This window comes from Galleria mellonella, unplaced genomic scaffold (genome assembly GCF_026898425.1).
Source record: "Galleria mellonella isolate WM207_F2 unplaced genomic scaffold, CSIRO_AGI_GalMel_v1 utg32, whole genome shotgun sequence".
NCBI classification, from domain to species: domain Eukaryota; kingdom Metazoa; phylum Arthropoda; class Insecta; order Lepidoptera; family Pyralidae; genus Galleria; species Galleria mellonella.
Window position 1 is genome coordinate 5,707,792 of NW_026442075.1, and position 26,904 is coordinate 5,734,695.

Below are 26,904 nucleotides of genomic sequence, written 5' to 3' on the forward strand. Positions count from 1 at the left end.
GTAATATCCATGGTTGGACGAAAGATGAACAGGACATCTTTGTAGATAACGGTTACCACTTTCCATGAGGTGGGCCGTCAGCTTATTTGCTATTCTAGTATCATAAAAAAGATTCTTGATCTTTAATTTGCACGTTCTTTTTTTCTAATTTAAATAAATATTTAGATATCCTTTACTAATAAGTATTCTATCTATACCTGAGCTTTAAGATCTACTTAGTTATATAATCTTAATAAGATTAACTGACAAAAAAAGACAAAAATATTTAATTTTCACTAAAGCACCTCGTAAAATACAAAGTAATTTTAGTATAAATGTGTGCTTATAAGAATGGGTGAATTTAAATCATTTTGAAATGCACCCAGGGGTTAACAATGCAGTTGCTAGAATTCGAGGCTTGCAAGTTGCCATAATGGGCCCCATCTGTCTTATAAAGCATCGCATTTAAGTCGCGTTCAGGCTTCGCGCCTGTCTCTGTGTAAGCATTTTATTCTTGCACTTTTTTTCTGACACAAATAACTAGTGACGCTTCTTTCGAAGGCATTGCAATTTGTAGATGTATTAAATTTTGTGATGTAACTAGAAGTCTTTGTTTTCTGTAAATATAAGCAATGTCCGAGAATACTTCCGCGTGACTGGAATACAATTATTGATTGACCGGGGTCCAATGCTCGATTTTTCATCCGTGTAACATAGAGAACCCTAACAACTCAACCAAACGTACGTAATCAAAATCAATAGAAACACACACACTGAACACGAAATGCAATCAAATTGCTTAACAAGAGAATGAGTTGAGAAAAAGACAGCTTTTTATAAATCCTGCATCTAGTATGATGTAATGAATAGAAACCTTGTAATCGAAGAGAATTAACTCTAAAGTACTAGGCACCAATTTAATTTTGTATTAAATATGTCAAGAGAAATCTTTAGAAACTAAAAAAAAATTAAACGTGTTAACAAAGACACCATCGTCTAAAAACCTCAAATATAATCTAATTTAGAACACCTATAAACATGTATATAATACATACCATATACATAACTACAGCACAGAATATGCAGGCTAATAAGGCACCTCCTGTAGAGGCAGACGTGCGTACTACCCAATTCCCACCCGTGCTCTCCGAGCTCTCATATTTTGGGTCACGTTTTTGCCGGAGGAGGCAATTTCTGCTATACCTGCCTCGATCATAATAAAGTTTCATTATGTTTAGTTTTAATTACCGAATTATACCTACTGTGTGGAATAAAACAAGTGAATTTTTAGTAATAGAGTCCAAACGGTGCATTGTTAGCAATACACCGTGACAAATCTACTTCCACGTAGTCCCTCCTGAAAACCATCATGGTCAGTTCTTAGTCAGTTCATCACGATGGGCTGACTGACCTAACTTTATCCTCACTTATCGTCGTTTATTGACTTACCTATGAAAATAATCATAGTAAATAATTTTTATTCAAGTAAACTTAATGACAAGCATTTTTGAATAGTCTTTATTTTACAAAGCTATAATCGATTACAGTATTTCTGAATAGACCAATCCCTACTAGAAGCACCCGTTCACGAGTATGACGGATGTCATCGTTGTGTTCAACCATATTATAAGGGAGCCCAACGACCCAGCTCACCTCGTCGCCACCAATCTGTATTGGACTTGTTTCAAGATGCGCAATCACGTTAAAAATATCGATACTAAATTCAATGACAAACAGAATACCTAATCATCACAAAATTAAATAGTTATTTAAATAATTAATTCAATAACCTTGTCAATTTAAAGAAAAAATACTAGTCAGTAAATACTAGTCAATATTTTACAAAATAAACAATGTCAGCAACTTTAAACGGCATCTTATTTTGATTATATCTTATTCTTATTATTGAGTTTTTATTTAAAGAAACTACATTAATAAAGATGTGTAATTTTTAAATAAGTTTATTTATATCATTAAAAATAAAAATTAATTGTTCAAATGAACACACTAAAAATCATTCCTTCACTGTGTCCCTACCTCCAAATTCAAGCATGCAAATATCTAGTTTCTTAGAAAATACAGTTATTTTTACTTACAATTATTTATATACATATATTAATATGGACTGTAAATAAATTAATTATAAAAATATTTAAAAAAACTGCAAACATAAATAAATGAATTTTTTAATTTGTGCTTAAAAATGTACTCATTCCCTCGCAAATTTTTTACACTGAAATTTTAAAATGTATTGAAGGTTGTTTTTATATTTTTAAATGTTGACAATATTTCTTTAAACGATAAACTATGAAATATGTTTTTGTTTTTAAGTCATTGAAAATGGCTACAAGTGTATATATATCAATTTTCATTACGTGAATGACACATGAACCACGCAAAGAACGACGAAAGCAAAACGCACATACATATTTTTCTACTCTTTGCTTCCTTATCTCAGCTTCTTTTTTGCTGCCTTTATTCATATCCTTTATATACCGCTACACGGTTTATAAATACTAAAAGTGCCATAAAATTTACCTAATTTTTCGCAAACTCATTCCACTTTTTTTCAAAAATTTCTGTAGTAATTTAATTTCTCCAAAATTTTTTGAACAGATAATTTTTACGCAAAATTTCCAAAAAAGTATCCACTCTAGCAACGCTGAGTTGTCGTTCAGCAATGCATAAAGTTACCTACCAGAAAGTTTAGCGCGAGATTAGTATTTACGTAAAAAGATTTAAACTATTCATCTATTAATTTTGCAATAATGGGGCATTTTTGACCTACAGGTTTGGAATTTTTATTTCTACTGACATTTCAATATTGGTATACAAAGATTTTTAAGCATATGCGAAGGAAAAATCTTAAGAAAAGATTCATTGAAGATTTGATTGAAGTGTTTCTTAGGCTTAGATTATATAGATAGAGCCTCGAATCTAACTCGTTAACCAATAAAATATTGGTGTTTTAAAATAGGACTCTTTTAGAAAGATCCACCATACTGACAAAGAAAGTCTTTATTAAAAAACTTTTTACCTTGCGTTTTTTCAAAAAATGCAAGGTTTTACTTGATTGGAATGAAAATAAGTAATAAATCTATTATGAATAAGCACTATCCTTATGTTGACAATAATGAAAATATATCTATGCAATCATAGATGTACCAATAAAACAAATAAAAACTCATACTGTTGCACAACTATTTATAATATCTCTTATCCAAAACTTTTATATTGATAAATATCATAAAAGACCTAGCTAGTTAATTATATAAATACTTCAAATGTAAGCAACTGGTTGCATAGATTTCATTAGAAGCATTAATAGTACTAATACTTTTTTTAATCGGAGTGACCCCCGTCTGGCTATTTGTGCTTGAATTCTGAAGGAAACGTCAAAATCAGCTTAAAACTTGTAAACGTCAGTTAGCATTGCCAGATTGGGTAATATTTTCTCAATTTTAAGTAAAAAATATTATTAGATAGAAATTTTAGAAAAATTAAATTCTTGGAGAAATATTTAGAGTTTAGAAATTGTAGATCGATAAAAATTTGTGATTTTTTTTTTTTTATACCACTGAGGTGGCAAACAAGCATACGGCCCACCTGATGGTAAGCGGTTACCGTAGCCTATGAACGCCTGCAATACCAGAGGTATTACGCGCGCGTTACCGACCCTGAAGAAACCTCTTTACCCCCCTTTTGAAGAACCCCATGCTGTAGTCTCTCGGGTAAACCTAGGCAGGGAGCTCATTCCATAACCTGAGTGTTCGTGGGAGAAAGCATCTCTGAAACCGCGTTGTACGCGACCATTTAGGCTGTAAGGTATGAGGGTGAACTCCCTGCCGATGGCGAGCCGTACGATGATAGAAAGTGGCCGTAGGCATCATATTGAATAATTCCTCTGAGCACAATCCGTTGTATAAGCGGTAGAACACGCAGAGTGAGGCAAAATCTCTCCTAAGACTTAAGGGTTCGATACCGCTTGCAAGCATGGGATCATCGACAATTCTCATAGCTCGTCGTTGCACTGAGTCGAAGGGTTCAAGCTGGTATCTAGGTGCTCCCGCCCATAAGTGACAGCAATACTCCATATGGGGCCGGATTTGCGATTTGTAATTTTGTAATTTGTGATTGGATAAAATGAAGAAATTCGTATAGAATTTTTGAAAAATGATATGGCGCGTTACATAAGAGCAAAGGAAGGATAAAAAAAACTTTAAAAAATACATTATTTAATACTTGAACGTCCCTAAACTCGCAGATATAAAAAAAAGTATTTAACGTTAATATCGATTTGGAAAAAAAAATTACGTTTGGGTAAAAATAAAAATTGTTATCTGGCAATCCTGGTTAGTATGTGTCAAAGTCAAATAAATATGAAGATTCGTCACTTTTATTAACTCACGTTGTATTTTATTAGAATTTTAATGCAATTCAACACATCTTGTTGTGATTATAATAACTACAGTTCTTCAGCATAATTGTGCGGTAACGTTAAATATAATATTCTGTTAATAAATAAAAATGCGGCTTGTAGATGCAACAAAACTTTCGCAACTTCAAAACAAACCCAAAAATATTCGAAATATTTGTATTGTGGCACATGTGGACCATGGGAAAACAACATTGGCCGATTCTTTAATATCCAGCAATGGTATCATATCACAGAGAATGTCAGGGAAGCTCAGATACATGGACAGCAGGCCAGATGAGCAAGAGAGAGGTATAACTATGAAAAGCAGCAGTATTGCTCTATACCATGCTACAAATGAAGAAGAATACTTGGTAAACCTTATAGATTCACCTGGACATATAGACTTTTCCAGTGAAGTATCAACAGCAGTCAGATTGTGTGATGGAGCTATAGTTGTTGTAAGTAAACATTTGTGTAGACTACATTGTGGTACTTCTTATTAACAATATTTATCTCTATTTATGACTATATTCTAATATAAATGTTGATTTCCTTTTCTATTAATGTACACTGTTCATTATCTAATCTTTTGGATTTTATATAAAATCTTTTCTACTTTTTTTATATGCATATTATAATTTATTTTGATGTAAGCCAAAATAAATTGCAGCTGAAGAAGAATTGTTAACTTATTTAGAAAATTCATTTTATTAAAATGTTTTCATGTATGGTTCTTTATGATGTAATAGGTATAAATTGCATGTACATACAATTTATACTGATTACACCATATTACACCATCTTGCTTCGTCGACTATTGTAACCACAGATATATATAATTTTATATATATTTTATATCAGTACTCACAATAAATCTACCACAATAAAAAATTGCAATACTTATTAAGAGAACAATGTCAACAAGACTTTTTTTATTTTATAAAAACTAATTAAATAATCAAAATAAAAGATTTTTTTTTAAAAAAACACAGTAATCAATTTTTAATTGTAATATATTTTTTCACAATTTCAGGTCGATGTTGTAGAAGGTGTATGCCCACAAACAAGATTAGCACTCAAACAGGCATACTCGGAGAATATTCGTGCAGTACTTGTACTGAACAAAATAGACAGGCTCATATTAGAAATGCAATTGACACCATTAGATGCATATGTACATTTGACTCAACTATTAGAACAAGTTAATGCTGTTATGGGAGAATTATTTTCCACAGAAGTATTTGAAAATGAAAATACTAGTATACAGAAACAGGTAAGACAGTTTATATAAATATTATAACAAATTATATTTATTATTATTATGTACTGTCATTATATGATAGTAATTGTCTTAGAGTGCTTTGGATAATGTAAATCTGTACTGTAAATTTGGCAGTTGCTGTTTATAATTTTCTTATCAGTTTTCCTTTTTATTAAATATTTCAATTATCAAATTCATGTCTTAGCCAATTATAAAAAGATAAATTCTTTTACTTCCTGCCTTTGCCTACTTCAAATGAATCACCCTTGTAAGTCAAGAAAATAAGACCAAATCTTCACTGTCTTCTATCCCACTCTCTCACTTTTTATATGTAGATTTTTTAACCCAAATTTTTCACTTTTTCATATAATTTTTCGAACATTTTCTTTATTTAATTTTACAATTACAAAAAATTAAACAAATAATTAATAGGTGCAGCTGTTCTGAAGTGATGCCCTTGCATGTTTGACCATTGATGAATGTATGTTTATTAACCAAATATAGATAAATCTAATTTAACCAAAATAAGCTGTCCTCATACCAATAATGAAATTTTTGTAAATTGGGTGGTATCATATCATATTGCTTCTATATTCTAGTAGAGTAAGAATACATGTCACTACAAATTTCTTTAAGAGGTGACCCCGGGAGCAAATCACCACATGCCTTTAGTAAAGATATTAACTTTTTTGAGGTATCTATATTGTTTTCTAAATTACACCTACAGAAAGAACAACAGCCAGTTCAAGAAGATAAGGACTACTATGATTGGACATCAGCCTTAGAAGAAGCAGATGACTCCACCCTATACTTTTCACCAGAACAGGGGAATGTTGTTTTTGCCAGTGCTATTGATGGATGGGGATTCACCATCCATACTTTTGCTAAATTATTTTCTACAAAACTTGGTAAGAATTTCATAGTCTAAGGTGAATTCATATAATATCAAAAAAATTACCCTACCTTTGAATGGATAATCAAACCACCACAAAGGTTTTTATTTTAAATATAAATTATTGTTGACAAACACGAGTATCTTTAAGTAATTTAATTAATCCGTAAATAAAATTATAAATATGAGTATTATAACTGAGTTTGGTGGTACTTCCTCATGCCTTAATAGCTCTGCCTATTATCATGAAAAACATCATGTACATTGTATTTAACATAAAGAAAAATATATTTTTAATCCAGGATAATCAATATGTTACAGATCCCTTTTTAATAGATAAAAAATGTCAGTGCACTAGTTTTCTATAACTTTTTATTGCAATATATGATAATAATTCTTATTTATAAATAACATTAATTTTCTTTCTTACTTATGTGATAATTTATTAAATATTGATAAATGTATTTTATAATTACAGGAATCAAAGAAGACCTACTAAGAAAAGTACTTTGGGGTGATTTCTATTTAAATACAAAAACTAAACGTGTAATGAAAGGTGCACAAGAGAAAGCTAAAAAACCACTGTTTGTACAAGTAATACTGGATAACCTTTGGAATATTTATGAAACAATAGTAACTAGAAATGAGAAAGAGAAAGTATCAGTGATGTGTGAAAAATTAGGCATCAAACTTACTGCTAGAGATCTTAGACATACAGACACAAGAATTCAACTTCAATCACTCATGATGCAGTGGATTCCTCTATCGCAAACTATACTCAATATGGTGTGTGAAAAACTTCCATCGCCAAAAGAGATTATACCCGATAAAGTTGAGAAACTCATGTGTTCAGGTATAGGAGACTTTGAGGCATTGCATCCTGAAACACAAAAGCTTAAAAAGGACTTCTTAGACTGTGATAGTAATAGTGATAAACCTGTTATTATTTTTATATCGAAAATGTTTGGTGTAGATAAAAGTGCGCTACCAGAAAATAAACCGAAGTCTTTGACAGAAGATGAGATGGCTGTTAGAAGAGAGAGAGCTAGGCAGTTGCGTGAACAGCAGAAACTTAATAATACTACTACAGAACCTGTTTCAATTAATGAACAAAAAAAGGAAAATATTAAAGAAGATATTGAAGATAAAACAGAAGATAACCAGGAATTAGATGACAAAGAGCAGCCCGCGTTTATAGCTTTCGCTAGAATTTTTAGTGGTAAAGTCAAAAGAGGTGATAAAGTATATGTTTTAGGACCTAAACATGACCCGTCCAAAGTACTTAGTAGTAAAGATTATAAAATAGATTATGATAAGAAATTAAAAGATTTGAATAGTGATGAACACATTACATGTGCTGAGTAAGTATTTAAAACTATTTATATCATTATTTATTTTAAAGATATTATTCTCGAATGTTAAAAATTAATATTTCTTTCTATTTCAGAATCAAATCTTTGTACATTTTAATGGGAAGAGACTTGGAAAGTATAGATGAAGCTATTGCTGGCAATATTATAGGTTAGTGATTATATTTTTATTAATATTTACCAGCCTTGGTGATGAAGAAATTTCAATTGTATTATACTAGTATGTTTGTTCATATTAGATTGAGCATTTCAATCTTAATATGTATGTACAAATGTATGTATGTTATTTTCAATAAATCTATTTAGGTATATGTTATGTTTCAGAATATATATTTTTTTTTAATATATTTGGTAAAAAACATCATAAATATATCATAGTTTGAATTGCAAAAATAAGAATACCTGCTTATATTTTTATACTAGTTGTTTACTGCAGCTTTATCTTCCTGAAAACCTCAAAATTTACCCTTGTACCCATAGGAATTGCTACAAATCCTTTCTTGATGAGAATTTCTATACCATAAAGAAAACTATATTCAGAATGTCTTTCTATATTTTCTAATCTCAGCAGATTATACTATTTCACTTACAGCCGGTATGTTGGTAGTTCAGTCAATGTGTTACAAGTTTTTTATACATACATATAAAATATACACATAAAAATACCAGAGATATATTTTACATTGCAAGGATACAATAACCCTTTATTATTTGACGTTACAGGCATAGGTGGTCTAGAAGAACATGTGTTGAAAACTGCAACACTCAGTAGCACAATAGCTTGTCCAGCATTCAGTGAGTTACAATATGCAGCTGTCCCGATTCTCAGGGTGGCTGTTGAGCCGACGGTACCTTCACAATTGCAACAACTAGTCAAAGGTATGAGAATTTATAAATTAATTGATATATAATTGTTATTTTGTTATTATATATTCATATATATAGGAAATTTTTATTAGCACTTTTATTTATTATAATTGTCCTAGCACACCTCTTCTAGGCCCTTTTTACTTACCATTCTATTACTTTTCATTCATGTTGTATAGAGTTTCTCATATCTTCATTATTAATATAATATTATTTAATTATGTTTATATATGTTAATTTATATATGTTTTAAAAAACTAATTAGGCATAAAGGCCTAATTAGTTTTTTGTTTAACCTATATATTAGATAATATGTTTATTATATGCGATCTGATTTTGATGTTGTATCTTTTAATCGAAATTACATGTTCATCCTATGGGATTTTATTTCAAGTTGAAGGATTCTTTTGGAATAAAATCTTTAATTATACTTTCAGAAATCTTTCATCTTTTTTTTTATTAAAAAAGCAAATTACTTATGTACCTAATTCATCATTTAATATTTCTATTTACAGGTCTCAAACTCTTGAATCAATCAGATTCCTGTGTCCAAGTGCTGTTGCAAGAGACAGGTGAACATGTTTTAGTCACAGCCGGTGAGGTTCACCTAGAAAGATGTCTCGAAGATTTAAAGTAAGTACATTTCTCTTACATTTCATTCACCTAAATATTGTAAATTTCATAATATGATCAATGATAAAGTGCTATTTTCTAAATTATATTTTGTTGTAGAAACGTAAAATTTAAATAATAATATATAGTTTGTTTAATGGTCAATTTTCTTTGAAATTCTTAAAAACCCGTCAAATATATCATCACATTCTGTGTAGATTATTTTAGCAAACTATTAATTAGATGAATTGTATTGATTACAAGATGGGTTTATGTTTGACCTTGCCTCATCTACATGTAAATTACTCAATCCCCTCTACACTTATACATCTTTTATAAATATAACCAATTAATAAAATATGTATGTATGTAAATACATATACTCATTGTCAATTCTTCTTCTCTTTACTTTCCATATTAGCTGATTCTTCTGTAGGTCTAAATTAATTGTCTGTTTGTGTTTTCTAGGAAACATTACGCGAAGATACCAATCACTGTCTCCGAACCTATAGTTCCATTCAGAGAAACTATAGTAGAACCACCAAAAATAGACATGGCTAACGAAGAAATTGACGCACAGAATGTAGACAAAAGTAATAAAAAAGAGGAAAACCCGGTTATCACAGTGTATACAAATAATAAACAGAGTAGAATAAAAATAAGAGCTAAACCCATACCAAATGAAATAACGGCCCTATTGGATAAATCAGCAGACCTCCTTAAAGCAATATCACAACATATAAAAAATCTACAAAGTATTTCAAATAAGCAACAATTAGAAACAAAATTAGAAGGATTGTATCTAAATGGTACAAAACATAAGTTGTCGGATCGCATGTTAAAACTAATTCAAATTTTCAAAGATGAATTACAAAGCGTATGTTCTAAGTTAGGTCCTGAATGGAAAGACTTTGTTGATCAAATTTGGTCCTCAGGGCCTAGAAATTGCGGTCCAAATTTACTTCTAAATCATACTACTGATTATAGCACAAAGTTTCTTCACCACGAAAAAGAAATTAAAGATGATCCTAGACTTGAATATGAAAGTAGTTTTGTAAATGGATTCCAATTGGCTACTTTGGCTGGACCGTTATGTGACGAGCCAATGATGGGTGTAGCTTTTTGCGTTGAAGAATGGACGTTAAATAAAAATCAGGGAGATGATTCCTCACAAGCCTTTGGACCCCTATCAGGTATTTATATTTATTTCTTTAACTCTTTATTGCACCAGAACCATAAAAATAAACAACGACATATAAACAATTCAAGTGAAATACAGTAACATAAAATATATACATAAAGCTACAAAAGGCGGTCTTATCGCCAGTGCAATCTCTTACAGACAATCTTTGGTTAAATGAAAACATATAGAAGGTATGAAATATCAACGGAATTAATTTAACAAATTTTTGTAATGACAAAAAAGGTATTGTAATACCAATGCTGCATGAAATTGTGTGACTGTCGAGTACTATCGGCACCGATTCGCGCCTGTAGGCTCAGTTTGCTTTCACTTGTCAAGCTATTTTTCTGCTCAGTTCTCTATTAGCTTAGCGGATAATTTTAATGATAAATTAGAAAGACTTCAATTTTTTTTTAATTATTAAGTTTGTAATATGAACGTAAGGCTTACTGTACATTTTGGGAAACGGTAAGTGAAGTGTGCAATTTATTAAATAAATTAATAAAACACAATACACTTCTGTAATCTTTAGCTGTCGTTTTTATTACTTACCAATATATTTTTTATGCAACTTAAATTGGCAAACAAGCTGACGGTCCACCTGATTGAAACTGGTAGCCGTCGCCTATAGACATGAGCAGTACCCGAATACATTTTGATTGTGGGCTAAATCAGTGACTCATAAATGTCTGAATGGATTTTATTGAAATCTGATACATCATAATTTAAAGTAGACAATGTCCCAGATTAACATTAACATTAACCTATATAATTAGTTCAAACAAAAACTGTAAATGATATAAATGTCTTTAAATGTTTGTTGCTCAATCACACAATCGTTTGTAGGTCAAATAATGTCAGCAGTAAAAGATGGATGCAGAAAGGCGTTCCAAGCACAACCTCAGAGGATAATGGCCGCTATGTACTCTTGTGATATTGTAGTGGACCAAAAAGTATTAGGTAAGTGCATAGATTTTTTTTTTTGTGGATAAAACCATTCACCGGGAATTAATCAAAATGAACCTTCAGGGAGAATCTATCATGGTATTTGTTGGAGGAATGGCAAACAAGCAGACGGCTCACTTCATGGAAAGTGGTAGCCGTCGCCTACAGACATGAACACCACCATGAATATTACAAAAATGTGCATGGTACACCTCATGGAATACCATTCTTGAGAATTGATGTGTTATGCTTCCACACTCTCATTTTACTACTATTTCATCATGTATAAAATGATATTTATTAGCTAAAGGGTTTCAGCATATTTGTGAAAAAAGCCTACCAACAGCTAAATATCTGGTAAGAAAATGTTTCGTAACAAATGAGTACACATTTTATGTAAAATTCAGTTAGATTTATTATTCATAATTACAAATATTGTAATTGTTGCTACTATTTACATCGTAAACTGCTAAGTATAAATATGGTTTACTTAAATAAATACTGAATTTGTTACAACTAAGTCTTAAAAAACTATAAATGCATCAAAATTACACAAAAACCATTGAATCTCTTATCACATTGTCTTGTGTACATTCTAATATTAATATGTATCAGTAAACGATATCATGGTTAAAACAATCTCCATACGTTGGTGGGGAAGCATTTGTTTCAAATCTTTTTGATCGCAATTTTTTTTCTATTACTTATATCCTATAATCATCATAACTACTACATTCTGGCAAATATTATAAAATCTTAATTAATCGATGAACGTTTTATAATCTACCATAACACGACACGGTACGGCATGGCCCGGTTTTATCGTTTTTGTTACTCTCCTGTATACACAGAACAAATTTAAATAAGAAGATACTTAATTTTCTGTTCATATCATGGTAATGCACTGCATGAATGTATTGAAAGCTTTTACATACAATTGCATGCATTTTGCTCTCCTATTATATCACAACAATTAAAATCATGTTGTGCTACGATAAATTATAAAAACGCCCACGGCAAAAACTCAATTATTATATTTTCTTTCAGTAAACTTAGATCTATCAAAGTTCTTCTGTTGGCAACACTGATTTTACCCACGATTCTCACCACTCAATCAACACGTTTTCAATGTTGCCATTATGCCAATATTTTGATGTTAACAAGTGTACAATTATATGAGTAATAACTTTCATTTGATATATTGTGTGTTATATAAATTAATGCCACTTATACATTACGACATTTTTTTAATTCAATGTTGTTCGTGTCTACAGACGCCAAATCGTTTAATATTTCTAGCTAAAAGATTGCATATATTTTGTGCCTTCGTGTGTACTAAGTCTAAAATAGTTTATACTAATGAGATAAACATCGAGTTACATTGTAAGAACTTGAATAAAACTAAATGCAAATTTAGCTTATGAAGTAACAGAAACTACATTACTACATTCATTATGTAACCGAGCTAAAGCGTTTTGTGAAACATTAGTCTGAGTTAGGTACTCACTGCGCCATAATAATATATAAAGCTTATAATAAATTAAATTCAACGGTCACACATATAAATATCTGAAAAATTAATAAATTCGAAAAGTCACTGGACTTGCGTTTAGGCACCAAGCCAAAATGTACCTTGCGTTACACGCTCTAAAACTTATAATCAATGAAGTTTGCGTTGGATTCAAAGAGACAGTTTCTAGATGATTATAAATAAAGTCTCAATGAACCCAACATACTTCTCATATTCTAAAACGGAAACATATCTAAATCCAATGTAAAGATTTCGCTAACTCTTTCACTTTGTACCATGGAAAAGGGGGGTATTCTGATATCGATCTTCGGAATCGTGCCACTCTAGACCTTCTGTTGTAGTAGTTAGGTTCAGGATAGCTGTGGTATCGGTTATATACAGGCTTCTCGACGTATGAGTGTGGTTGAGAGTAGTCCACTTTGTACGCGCTGGTCGAACTTTGGATGCCGCTTGTGAATTTGTTTGCATTGAATCCTGAAGAGAAAATGTAATTTCATTAGATAATCAATGAATAAAAAGTCAGTTGATGCCCGGAGTTTGTTTTTTTTATACCATAAAGGTGGTAAACAAGCATACAACCCATCTGATGGTAAACGGTCACTGGAGCCTATGGACGCCTCAAACATCAGGGTTGTTATGTGCGCGTTAAACAACATTGTTGTATAACATTAAATAAACTAACAAATAAGAAGAGCCCAAATTTTTTACTGAGCATGTTCTAATCCAACCTCACGTTAGAACAAACCTGTTGAATTATTCAGTTCCGTTAACGCTATCATAATTTTACTAAATTTCCTATTTCTTTTAAAGAATTTTCACGTTATCTAAATATATCAAGCCTATCACACTATGAAGTTATTTCCCAAATATACTTACTATTTCTGTTTATAAAAATACAATTAAGGTAAGGTGGTAAACAAATCAACCGATAGAGAGGATTTAATAGACACTATTAATTTAGAAAAATATAAAACAATTTCTATTTAGGCTTAGTATTTGTTACTAATTTTTAAACAAATTACTACTATCGTCAATACTTCCTCCCACTTCATGAATCTATATAAACAAGATCTAAGATATTAAGTAACATTCTAGATTCATTATTCTTTATGTTCTATAGAGACCAAATATCTTGTTGTATATTTATATATATTAAATTAATTAATTACCTCTAGATAAATAAAATGTCGACAGCTTTTGGGAACAATATGCGACCCCCGAATGCCTTTCAGTTTGAAGGGCAAATAAATGATAAGGACAGGCTAAAATATATAGGGCTATTATTTTACCCTGTCATCCTCTATGGAGTTGAATGTATACATTACGACGATACATATCAATTACTTGCGACTATATGGGAATATTAAGAATGACAAGGAAAGTCATAATAAGAACACGGGTGAGTGTCGTGTGTTTTGCTTTTATATTTAGTAAACAATGTATACGTAACTTTTTATCCAATTTAGTCACTATAATAAAAAAGATAAAAAATAATAAACCTCGGGTACTAATATAAAGAGGTAAGATTAGATTTTTTTGTTTGTCGCATGGAGGTTAACCTGATAGGGTCGTATTGCTCGTCCCTCCCTCCTCCTCCCTATATATTATATATAGCATTAGATACTCCTTTTGCACAATATATGTAAGATTGGTCAATCTTTACTTCTGTATTAACATTATAAAGAGAAAAGATTTAATTATTTGTTTGTAATGGATAAACTACTAAACGGGTTTTAATAATTATTTCATCTATAGAAAGCTATATCATCAGTGAGTACCGTAGGTTATAGATTATTAAAAAAATAAATATTCCTACGAAAATTTTAATAATATAACCCAAAATATCAAAAAATTGCCTATTAAAGTAAAAAATATAAAATACTAATGTATAATTTTATTTATCCGTGCAAAGCCGGGTCAGATCACTAGTGTATTACCATTAATATAATGTATAACCATTTAATACAATAACCTTTTTGTATTTTATCTCTTTGTTAATATTGGCACGTCTTTTTATTGAAATAACAGTGTTCTATGAACTGTTATTCGATCAAAATTGTTTACTATCCAAGAATAAAGAAAACAGATTATATAAAAGCATATTATTTTTGAATAAACAAGTATTTTTACTGCTGTAAATGACAAACCACGACCACTTCATAAATGGTGGTAATCATAATAGGTATCATGGACAATACTTTATACCAAAATTTCTCTGACTACATAATATACAATGAACGTGAAAATACAGGAATTGTTTCTTGCAGAAATAGGTAAGGTAGTAGTGATAGTTAATCAGACAGGTAGCAAATGATGACACGTAATTTTACCACCAATATTAACACCACTAGATATAATTTGCAGACAACGAGAATTAGAAGTATATTCTTAGTAGTCACACCTTGGTATGAATAGTTCATGAGAGGCGTTTCATGTTATAAAAAACTAACAGATAGCGAAATACAATAAAAATAAATAAATATAGGGTACCTAGGATACCCTGTGTTATGAGAAACCAGGTCTCGAATTTCTGTAGACACTGCAGAACACCCAAACCGGAGCAAATTCAGAAAGGTTTGTTTCCTAACAACAACAACGTTTGGACAACGAACTCGGAACTTTATTTATGCGAAATAACGTGCGCATTAATGTGCTGCAGAATTCAAAATTGTGTAAAAGATGGGTGATAAAACGAAGAGTGAACTTAATAGCATCGACTGACAAAAAAATGAAAGAAAAAGAATTCGAAGGAGCCTCAGCTAGGTCATGGTCTTTTTCATGAAATAGCATGACTTACCAGCATTATAAGGAGTTGTAGGTCGTACGCAGACCATCCCATATACTCTAATCCCAGGCACAGACGCATAAGTCGGCTGGTCATGAGACATTGGCCCTTCTGTAATAAAGGAAAAACGTATATTAATCAATAATCTATCTATATTCACCTTAACACTCATATAATCATCATTATTATAGGCTTTTGGTGATGTTTTAAAAGGGACGAGGCTGCCAGTCCATCGATCTTAAGTCCCCTCAGTCGCCTCTTACGACACCCTCGGTAGAGGAAGATGTAGCCCATTCTATGCTGGGACCACACAGCAGCTCACTCACATAACACTACCATAGATTTCTTACAGCGTAGATAAACAAAATAAATTAGATACTTTTGTATAGTATTTTATGAAAACACTCTTTTTTTTACTGTTCGATCAAAAATTTGTCTAAAAATGTTTTTGCTGAGCTTTACAAATTTTTGTGTTTGAACAAATAAATAACTAAATAAAAGGAGAAACTGACTGACTAAGTAAACAGTGTATAATAATAAAAATCAACGCATAGCTAGAAATACTGTTGCATTTCGAAGCGTGAAATTTTGTATCCACAGTCGTGAATAAGAAGGATTTTCCAATATTCTCACGGGAACAACAAACATAGTCACAGAAAGCAGCTAATCATTCTATAGAAGATAATAAAACGAAATGAGTGCCTCGGTAATGTAGGTTAATTAAAAAGAATTTTTGAAACCTTCTCGTGACCGGATTACTAATACCTATGCAAAGTAAAAAAATCGTATTTGAATTTTTTGTTTCTTGATGATAATTGTTTAGTATTACCATTTCTTTCTCTATATTTTGTTTCACTCTTTACCGTATACATTATTTCTATACACATATGTGTATAGAAATAATGTATATGTTATATAGTTATATAACTAACACTACTAAAATTACATTGATTAAATAAAAACTAGATAATTACCTAGTATGTGATTCTCAGGACACCTGCAGATAACAAGATAGTGCGACTTGCCAGTCCTTATGTTTTGTAAAGCAAGTAATGACCAATCACGAGGAGAGCGGCATTCACGCATCTCGGACACTGCTTCGCAAGTCTTCACAAGCGTTACGGCTTTATGGGCATACTGTAAATCAAAAGTAAAAGCAATGTTACAAAAATTGAAGAAAATCTTCTAAATATAGGTATAGATGAAACAAAAACTTAATGTAATTTGTTCTACTGAAACTTGAAAAGGCAAGAGATTGGTTTATTAGAAAATGGAGTTATTGAAAACCCATGATATTTATAATTAAATTATAAAAATTACAAGTAATAAAACGCTATTCGATTTTCAATGTCCATTTGTCCAATACTTTGCAATCAAAACATTTAAAATGGTTATTTTTTTACTAAAAAAAACCTTTTGATAATCAGAGTGTGACATTTAAAATTTAAACGTATTATAATCTTATTACTCATATAATAAAAATAATTATCAAAATTAATATTATAAAATATTTTAATATAGTTCTTTTTCACAGTCAAGTGAAATGATTTTCATTACTAAACCATTTATGGTGTGCATAAATTTATTTGAAAGTGCATTTTGTATTATAAAGAACATTACAGTAACTACAAAATACAGATATTTTTAAATGTATTCTATGGTGTGCGTTACTATATTTATTTTTTTTTTATTTTTGGGTTCCGCGATTTATCAAGATCTCACCTGATCGAAAGTGACGATATGTTCTAAGATGAAACTGGCGGGTCCAGAAATAGCCTATTTATATTTGCCTTAAATTGGTCTAGATTATATGTGGTAGAAAAACATATTACAACGATATTCATTTGCTCGTCGTTTTTGTATGGCACCGAACAGTATTTTACTTTTTGAAAATGAAAAATAACCACAAAGCTAGAACTCCATAACGGCCTAATTTAATCTGGATAGAATTCAATTGTATAGCAGCTTATTCAGATACAATTTTATACTTGCCTTCTTTTTGGAATCTGTGGTAAGCCGCGTGGTATGCAGGTCGTCGGCGTTGAGGCTCGCAGAACATGGGTCGCGGTAGCGTGCCGGGCACGCGCACAATGGCTGTGTATAGTTCAAACGCACGTACACTGCATTGCAAACCTGCAAAATAAAACGCAAATCTTTATTCCAAGTAGTGATTTCTAGGAAATTCTTGTCAACCATTGTATTTAACGGAGAACCAAAGAAAATTCGTCTCGCATTTGTCTAAAAATACTGATCAAACCTAACTGTAAACTAGATTCATCTGATTCATCTTTGTTATTATATGATTTTGGCCAGTAGAGAAATATAATGAGATTGGCAGTGAAATTGATAAGCAACAATTAAATGTCAAATTTGTTACTATTAGATACTTGAAATTTTATTGCAAATTACTTACCTGCTGAATTGCACATTCTGGCAATAAATAGATGTGTTGATTGTGGGGATAGTAATGATACTTTGTCGGTTTAGCCAATACGGATGTAGATCCTGCTGGTAATGGCACCGTCTGAAAAAAGAATGATTTATGTTACACTGTCGTAAGGAGAGTTCAAGAAAGTTAATTATTAGTGAGCGAGATCAATTCTGCGGAACTGCGGAACGGAAATGTATGTATGTTGTTGTGTCAATTAATGTCTCTTGTCATTAGTTAGTCAGACACAAAGGCGAAGAAACGTGTCGAGGTCGACATACGAAAGAATCGGAGGTGATAGTACCTACATCTGAATCTTTCGTATTCATACCCACTGTTTATATGTCGGTCAGCGGTCAAATTAGTACATATGCACTTTGAAATATCTTGTATATCATCATCTTCATACCCTCATCCCACTTATTATTTAGGGTCGGCGTAATATGATTTTATCCATATTACTAAAGGATTTGGCTTATAATTTTACGACCCTCTTTGGAAATACATTTCAATTATCTTGTATAATTGCGTAAAATTTTAAACATTAATATAAGCTTCTTCAATCATTAGATTCGATGCATGTTATATGGATTATTCTTAAATCCGTTCACATTTTGTCCAAAATCTTACGCAACATTCAAAACATTTTTTGCAAAATTATCCAATTTTTATCGGTTAAAAGTTTAACGCCGAGTTTGTGGCTGTTTTGATGTAGCTGATATATCCGAAAGGAATCGTTCGTGCGCGATGATTCTTATTCGATACAATGTTTCACGGTCATGCACCTTACGATTTTATACCGATTACGTCGTCACGTCTCTAGATCAGGTTAATAAACCTGTTAAACGTTGATTATGTTCGATATTTTGTTTTTTTTTTTTTTGCACTTAATTAAGTTTTAAATAAGCGCTAATTTCATTGTAAATTTCTACTTGCGTAAAATTGAACTTATTGTCTGTAAATCGTACATAAACTACAAGGCTAATGATAAGCTATATAGTAAAAAACACCGTATCGTAGTTGTTTATTATTATTTCCAGTATTAGATGTGCATATGTACACAGCATACTTAATACAATACCGCTACCTACGTCTCAGTAATCTTTATTTTGTCATCGATTACAATGTACACCTGCTGTGAGATTTAATTTTGATAACTATCAGTCCTCTATAGATCTTTCTTCTCCATCTGCTCCAGTGACCTCTATATTGTCATCAGATGTTAATTCATAACAAAAGCTTTTTTGTATCTGTGCACTGTAATTTTTTTACTACACAGTTAGAAAAAAGTCTTCTTACCATTACATGCGACACTTCAGTTCCGATAACGAGATAACTGTAGCAAGTCGTATTTCTTACATTTAAATGAATGCATTTGGTTTTTTGCTGCCGATTCAATTTGTAACCGCCTTTAGAGGATAAATAGTAATTCGAAGCTTACGTATTGAGTATTGATATACGAAGATTTTTTTTTCGTATTCGGTCTTTGGTATTGAGTACGTTATTTAATTATTCTTTATACAACTAGTGACTTGTTCGAAATAGGACATGTTTATTTTTTTATACCATCGTAAGCTAAATATAATTACAAAAAATCGTGTTAGTATTGTATAAATTTCAATTAGGTACTCCTTTGCTTTTTATACGTGCAAATTGAACATCAAGATCTTTTAACCTTCACGTGTTGTGGGAAATTTCGGATATTCGTTAAATTTACTTTCTGTTTTTATTTAAAACTACACCAGCTTTCACTCTTTTCTATGAAATCACCGACCATTTTTATTGCCTTCTTTTTATTCACTTTTATTATTTTCATAGATTTAATTGTCAACTTTGTTACGTTTACTGTATCACTAATATTATGTTCACTGGCTTTAGGGCCTTAATTTAATGAAATCACTTTTGTATCACATGTGTACACAGATTCTTACCATTATCAAGCACAACACTTCTTGTAAAGCACGATTAAGGCGTAACATTGTCGTAGCGAGATAATAGTTTGGTTATAAGTTACTTCTCTTTTTGAGAGTCAGTACCGTACTGATTCTGTATTCGATAAGAGGCCATGCCGGCACAGATGAGTCAGGAGAGGGCAAGCGAGCCTGGATCCTCAGCCGTACATTTTTTTTCTACAAAAAGACAACGGATGTCACGTTCAAGTTGAACGATCGAGTTATGGTAGCAGCGGTTTTTGGAACTCGAACTAAGATTAACATGTATTATCTGTCGTAGAATTGTACCTATTTTCACACCGTTCCTTGAGGGTAAGCAAAGAGAACCGACTGCCAAAGGCTTCTATTCTTACATATATCTTTCGTTTCTTACACCTCATCTATCATCGAAATTTCAACTATACTTTTGGATATATTATCCTTTATTTATAAAAATCTATCCCTATCCTCTTTATTTAAAAAAATTTCTTTCTTTATTTTTATTCACCGAAATGCCAATGATAATCTTGTACGTATAAACTTAACTATTAAGTACAGTAGTTAATGTAATATTAGACAATTACTTTAAACAGGATATAATGTTGGTTCTACTAATGCAGCTAATACCATGGAAATCATCTTCGTCTAATCTATTAAGGTTTACTTATTAAATAATCCAGTTTCTTTTATGTGCTTTGCTTTGCTGTAGTGTTTTTAACGGTGTTCGTTAAAAAAAAACTACAGCAAAGCAATGCATACGGATATTTGGGCAAACAAATCCATTTTTACGCCAATTCTAAGAAGATGCTTCTCAATCCGTCTATATTTTTAAAGCAGTGTTTCGCAATTATATATTTTGAACAAATAGAGTTTACTTCTGAGTTGATTCCATTAATATTTTTGTGAAGATTGAAGCTCCCGTTTTTCTTTACGGCTCTGTTACGAAGCTTAAATATTTATTGACACACGAATCTGCGTTCTAAATTTAAATATTCACTTTGTAACATGCATTTTGTTTCTTTTTTTTTAGACGTTTTGTAATGGTTTTGTTATTACACCTACTCTCTTATAGATTTTAGTTTTCATGGATAATACTTAATACGAGTATAATTTATTTCCACAATAAATACTGATGCTACCAATATTGTAATAACATATACATTGATAGTAGTATTTAAAATATTGTGACAATTCTGCAATAGTGTAAAAGGAGTAACAAAAGTAGCATTCCTAGGATCCCTAGCCACTGAACTCTCTGACATTTGGTTTACAGTTCCTTGCTAGATCGCATCTCTTGACTTGGCAGTACTTTATTTGACACGGTTTCCATTGATTCACGTTATGATAACCATTAGAACTGACAGAAAGTGCCATAAGGCCAAATTCGGGGCAGGAGTGAGTTCACACGATATGTTTACCCTATATGGAAATCATGATCTCGATGTTACCGATACGTCATGACATAACGTGTTAAGATAACTGTCAATGTGTAAATTATATACATATTTTTATTAATATTATAAAAATGTGTCAGGAAGGTAAAACAGTGATGATGATGAAATGTGTCAAAAAAAAATTATTTGTTTGTTAACTCTAAGCGCCTTATTGACTCAACCAAACGTCATGAAATTTGCTAAAATAGAAGAGGACTAGTGCTTGCATTTGAATATTATTTCAGAATTAATAGAATTTCTATTCTATTCTAATCTGTGCTATTCGAATGTATTCGAATAATTTTGGACCTATATTTTTTTTATTAATAACGTTTTTTTATATTAATAAAATTAATTTGAACGAAGCGATTTTACCTTTACAGTGTTATCAAGGTAATAAGTCGCAATTAAAGATTGTACCCCACAAAAAAAACTCAACTTCAATTGTGACAAAACAATCTCTATCGTATTACATAGTGCAAGTGATAAACTCAATTCAAGAAAAATTAACGGGAGTTGCATAGATATATATCTTACAGTATGGCGTGGGAAGGTGGACATTAAAGTTATAAAATAAATTGTTATACTAATTACTTACACTTAATATGCATTAATTATTTCGACCTAAAGGTCAGTCAATGAATTCAACTTATTTAGCGTTCGGGAAGTTACGCCACATCTTCACGTTCAAAGTACCTCGAAGTTCTTAACCAAATAGCGCGTATTGTTTATAACTTACTAAACCCAAAATAAGTCTTAACTTTGAAAAACATCAGCAAATATATGGATTGAACTATCATCAGAGTTATGTTGCACCATCCTATCACCATATTTCATTAAAATTCCATCTGCATCCATTAAAAAAAACAGTGATCGACTCCCAGATCCATAAAAGAAATATAGAAGAAAGATTTTTAACAGGCGACTCCAAGTATATATTATATAGTATAATGTAGATCGACCTCAATTAGATGGAACAATGACCTTAAATACGACTATTCAAGAAGCTTATATTATGCAATGGATAGTAAATAGCAGAAAAAGTTATGATCATAATTCCAGCCGTTAATTGCCCACTGTTAAATATACACGTCCGCCATAGACTAGTATAAGGAAATTACTGTGGTATTGAATTTAGAGCCGACTCATTAACTAATAAACAGTGAAAACTGTATTTCTCTACATTGAACACGATCTTGTGTATAGTAATATAAATAAACCTATTTTTTTAAAACCATAACATAAATAAAATCTATGTGTAAGCCCTAATTCACACTGCTTAATGAAATGACATAAAAGGAACCTGTCGATCTAAGATAACATTTATGCACTGACTGCATCATCTTGATACTGAAGCATATAATCAGTAACTAGCGCATCAAGATACTCGTTTAATACTCGTATGTATATTGCCATCAATTAGCTTACGTTGATCGTTAGCCGTAATTTCGCGTGAACTGGGTACACCTACAATGGTTAACGTGCTGTGATTTTACCACACTTATTAATCTGGATGTATGAGGAACATAATAAAATAACTAAATAAGTAGTATAATACTAATAAAGTGTAGTCAGTTAACCTTAATGCATATAAATAGAGTTATAATATAAGTGAATAAATTCCGTCTTCGTTCTATCTACAACATTAAAGTTTATATATATTCACACGCACTCGTTTAAATTATTTTTCTATTTTTTTATTATTCTTGCTTAAAATGTCAACAAATTCTTATAACTAACCATACGGTTGTATTATAGTATAAAATGTATATCAGAATAAATTTAAACTGAAAACAAAAAGTATTCTCATTTTCTTAAATTATACAAGTTATAAAATATTGTACTGATTTGATTGCAAGTACAGCCATTATATTAGTAATTTGATTTAGGTATGATTCTATGTTTACGAGTGTCTTTTATAATATAATACATATGGGGTATATGTTCAAATAAAATAATAAATATTCCATACAACTTTAATTTACATTAATAAAATCTTGTATTATTTAATGGATCGTACAATGAATAGACGTACAGTAATTTATTCGTTGCTAGTATCAAGTTTTCATGATCCACGCAAATAGCGTTCGTTGGCCGCGGCTCCGCGACCAACCTCAATACAGGTTCAGGGTTGCCGCGTAGCGTACCTTATGTAACCGTTGCGTAATTACTTCCGACGTATCCTGATTTATTATTTAAACAGCACAACCACGAACACGCCGCTCATGTATCATTATTACAGGTATTGAAATAATATTGTGTGCATATTAGAAAGCATTTTCCGGCATAGATACCAAAATACAATATTATATATTGAATAGGCTATAAAAACTCCATAAAATTGTACTTCCATATATATATATATATTTATTTACATATACCTACTTTCCACTATATTATTTAGATATTATTTTAGATCAGACAGTTCGAGTTTCCTATTTTTTTATGGATGATAATGGAATGGTAACCCCTGCGCTAACGGTATACGCTGGCGGGGCACCAGTAAGGGATGATAGGTAATAATGAAAAGGCAGGTCAGTTATCCCACCGTGATGAATACACCTGGAGTTCAGCACGATGGTTAAACAAAATAATAGTAATATTAAACAAATAATGCTCTCCACCTTTTTTTACATAAAGTACAAAACTTTATTATTTTTACTTTCGAGACGAATACAAGATAATGTATGTATTTAATGTTGTTAAATTTCAAGTTGGATTTGTAATAAAAAATTGTCATTATTAATAGCTAGTCGCAGCACTCGTAACCAATTGTGTTAAATAACTGAAATTATTTAAAAATGTAACGAGTACAAACACTTAATAAATGATAGAGGAGAGCTTCCACCAATTCTTTTATTTTGGTTTTAACTTTAAACGTTTGAGTAACTAAGTAACATTGTTGTTAATTAAGTAATAATAACGTGTGAACAGTTTTTTTACTGCCAAAAGAATAGAGTATAATGATTTTCCCATAACTACTTCCATTAAAATGGTATAAATTTTTAGGCGCTACTATGGATCTGTGGGTAGTGCATAGACTGCTAAAATTGTTGCGAAAATTAATATTAAGTTTTTCGGGTCCGATCAATACTGGCAAAATAAGTATGCAAATATTTAATATTACAAAGCAATTACATTAAAATTAAATTTTGTTTTAATTATGCTTCATAAAGCAACAATAATTCTTTCCATCATTTTAATTAAAATCTGGATAAAGAGTAGATGTCACTTAAATACAAGTAGTTTTCATTTAATTATTGATTCCAATCTACATGGTATTTTAATTAGACTTAACCTATTTTCTCGTTTATTCAATTTATACTCTAGATTAAGTACAAATTTCTGGTTTACTAGAAATTTATTTTGAACTGGGTTACCTTATTTTTCCATATCTGGCTTAGCTTTTTAATTAGTCTTTGTCAGTTTAACCAAATCTAAATCAATTTTAAAGAAATTCTCTTCTCATTTTCATCAACACTTCTCTTATTAAATATCTCACATTGCTCTCTCAAATACGATAATTGTACTAGCAATTAATATCTACGCTTGTTTCATAAACAAATAATTTATCATCTGTTTACAGTTAGTACTATTTAACAATTTTTATTTAGTCTGCTATTCGCTAGAATGTTTTCCACCTTTTTGTAGTAAATAAGAAATCAAGTGTTCAACACATTGCATATTCATGCAAGAATCTTATCACATTATTTTACTCGATCGGTTAATAATATTATGCAATGCTAATGCTGAATTCTGTTGGATGCTATTGAGTTCTCATAAGCTTAACAACTTATTCACATTCAATTGCTACAATGCTGATTAGTTTTTTTTTTTTTTTTATCTTCCTTGTATTATATAAATCAAACTCGCACAGATTTTTTTCTGTACAATATTCTTTGTTTACAATAGTCAAGAGATGATATTTAAAAAATAACTGTTAATAAGGGAAATAGTATTATATAATAATTGATGTTTAATAGTCTGTACTCGCTAACAATAGATATTAAGTGCATGTTCATAATTTTTTATTTCTCATTTAAAAGATTTATGTACAAATCTTATGAGAAATGTCTTAAATCGTAAACTGTAAATAGTATTAAAATTTCGAATAGAAGTACCTATATAAAATTATTAATGAAATATCTGTTTGTATTCAAAGCTCTTGTATAAAACTAAGAATTCCAGTATAAACTTTTCCGGAACTGGAAAAATTAAGTAGAACACTAAGAATGTATTTAGACTTGGTATAAAATTAAGAGAGAAAATTATCCCGACATGTTATCATATTTGAACATTTGTCCTCTAAGAATTTCTGGAACTACTAAAAGCCTATCCTGAAAGTTCTATGTTTAATTATTTTCTACGAGTATTCCCTTGAGAACAAGTTTTCCCAACAAACAGCTAGTCCTAAATAATTATAGCTTTAGCCTGTTGCTTCTAATAATAGCAGCATAGTTATTTTCTTTTCCTGGTTCTTTCGCAGCTGTTCTAATGCGGAACCATTAACAGCTAAAAACTAGTAATACAACGAACATATCTTTCTTTTCCGTTACCGTATGGGCAGGACCAAAAGCAAGATGCTTTTCCTTTACGTTAATGGGAGTGACCCAACTTTCTGATTGCCAGAACAAGGAAGTAAATCTATCATTGTTAGTTCTTTTTTTTTATATATGTGTACCATATATGTATCTTCGGATTTTCATTAGTTATCATAAATTTGAGAAAGCTATATGACTACTCTGTCATTATAGCAGATATGAGCTGTGAAAAATTTGCGAAATTTGTTTTACACTACATTTTGCCCGCTATTTTGTCCGTGTGACCGGGATATGTTCACTAACCGGGATACACAACACGTTTGTCCTTCTCAGTCCTTTTTAGTATGTATATATTATATTTCATAGTGATTGGTTAAGCTGTTGAGACAAAAAGTAGTAACAAATACACTTTCACATTTATAACATCAGTAAGGATTTTTGGGAAGTTTATCAGTCGAGTGTTCTGTGACATTCTTACTTTCACTTACTCTTCTTATTATTTTTTGAAATTAACTTTCAAGTCGATGTTTTTACCTTATAAGAATTTTTAGTCTTATAAATAACTAACCTCACCTAACATTTGACGAAGCAACAAAAAATAAATGATGTGATAAAGATGAAAGGAAAATTGTATAGTTACACATATGCAAATTATATATCTAAAGGCACACAGGAAAAAGCTTTCCCGCAATTATTTGAATACCGGAAAACAATAGTCACGCGATCATT

At 30.8% G+C, this 26,904-nt stretch overlaps 2 protein-coding genes across 3 annotated transcripts in view; one reads left to right on the forward strand and one right to left on the reverse strand.

Moving 5' to 3' along the window:
• Nucleotides 1-4,337: 4,337 nt before the first annotated feature.
• Nucleotides 4,338-26,904, forward strand: part of LOC113510614 (elongation factor-like GTPase 1) — a 154,655-nt gene continuing 132,088 nt past the window's right edge. The window contains exons 1-9 of one of the 2 annotated variants that reach the window (XM_052896272.1): nt 4,338-4,854; nt 5,430-5,669; nt 6,385-6,565; nt 7,028-7,910; nt 7,997-8,070; nt 8,643-8,798; nt 9,302-9,419; nt 9,867-10,591; nt 11,428-11,541. In XM_052896272.1, coding sequence (XP_052752232.1) covers nt 4,507-4,854; nt 5,430-5,669; nt 6,385-6,565; nt 7,028-7,910; nt 7,997-8,070; nt 8,643-8,798; nt 9,302-9,419; nt 9,867-10,591; nt 11,428-11,541 — 2,839 coding nt within the window. In that variant the 5' untranslated portion in view covers nt 4,338-4,506. The remainder of the gene's footprint in view (nt 4,855-5,429; nt 5,670-6,384; nt 6,566-7,027; nt 7,911-7,996; nt 8,071-8,642; nt 8,799-9,301; nt 9,420-9,866; nt 10,592-11,427; nt 11,542-26,904) is intronic. The other variant, XM_026894072.3, reaches the window with a different exon arrangement.
• LOC113510615 (zonadhesin) overlaps nt 11,917-26,904 on the reverse strand; it is a 64,508-nt gene continuing 49,520 nt past the window's right edge. The window contains exons 2-6 of the mRNA XM_026894075.3: nt 18,256-18,366; nt 17,835-17,975; nt 16,817-16,979; nt 15,855-15,953; nt 11,917-13,531 (exon numbers count right to left, since the gene is read on the reverse strand). Of these exons, the coding sequence (XP_026749876.2) occupies nt 13,290-13,531; nt 15,855-15,953; nt 16,817-16,979; nt 17,835-17,975; nt 18,256-18,366 (756 nt within the window). The 3' untranslated portion in view covers nt 11,917-13,289. The remainder of the gene's footprint in view (nt 13,532-15,854; nt 15,954-16,816; nt 16,980-17,834; nt 17,976-18,255; nt 18,367-26,904) is intronic.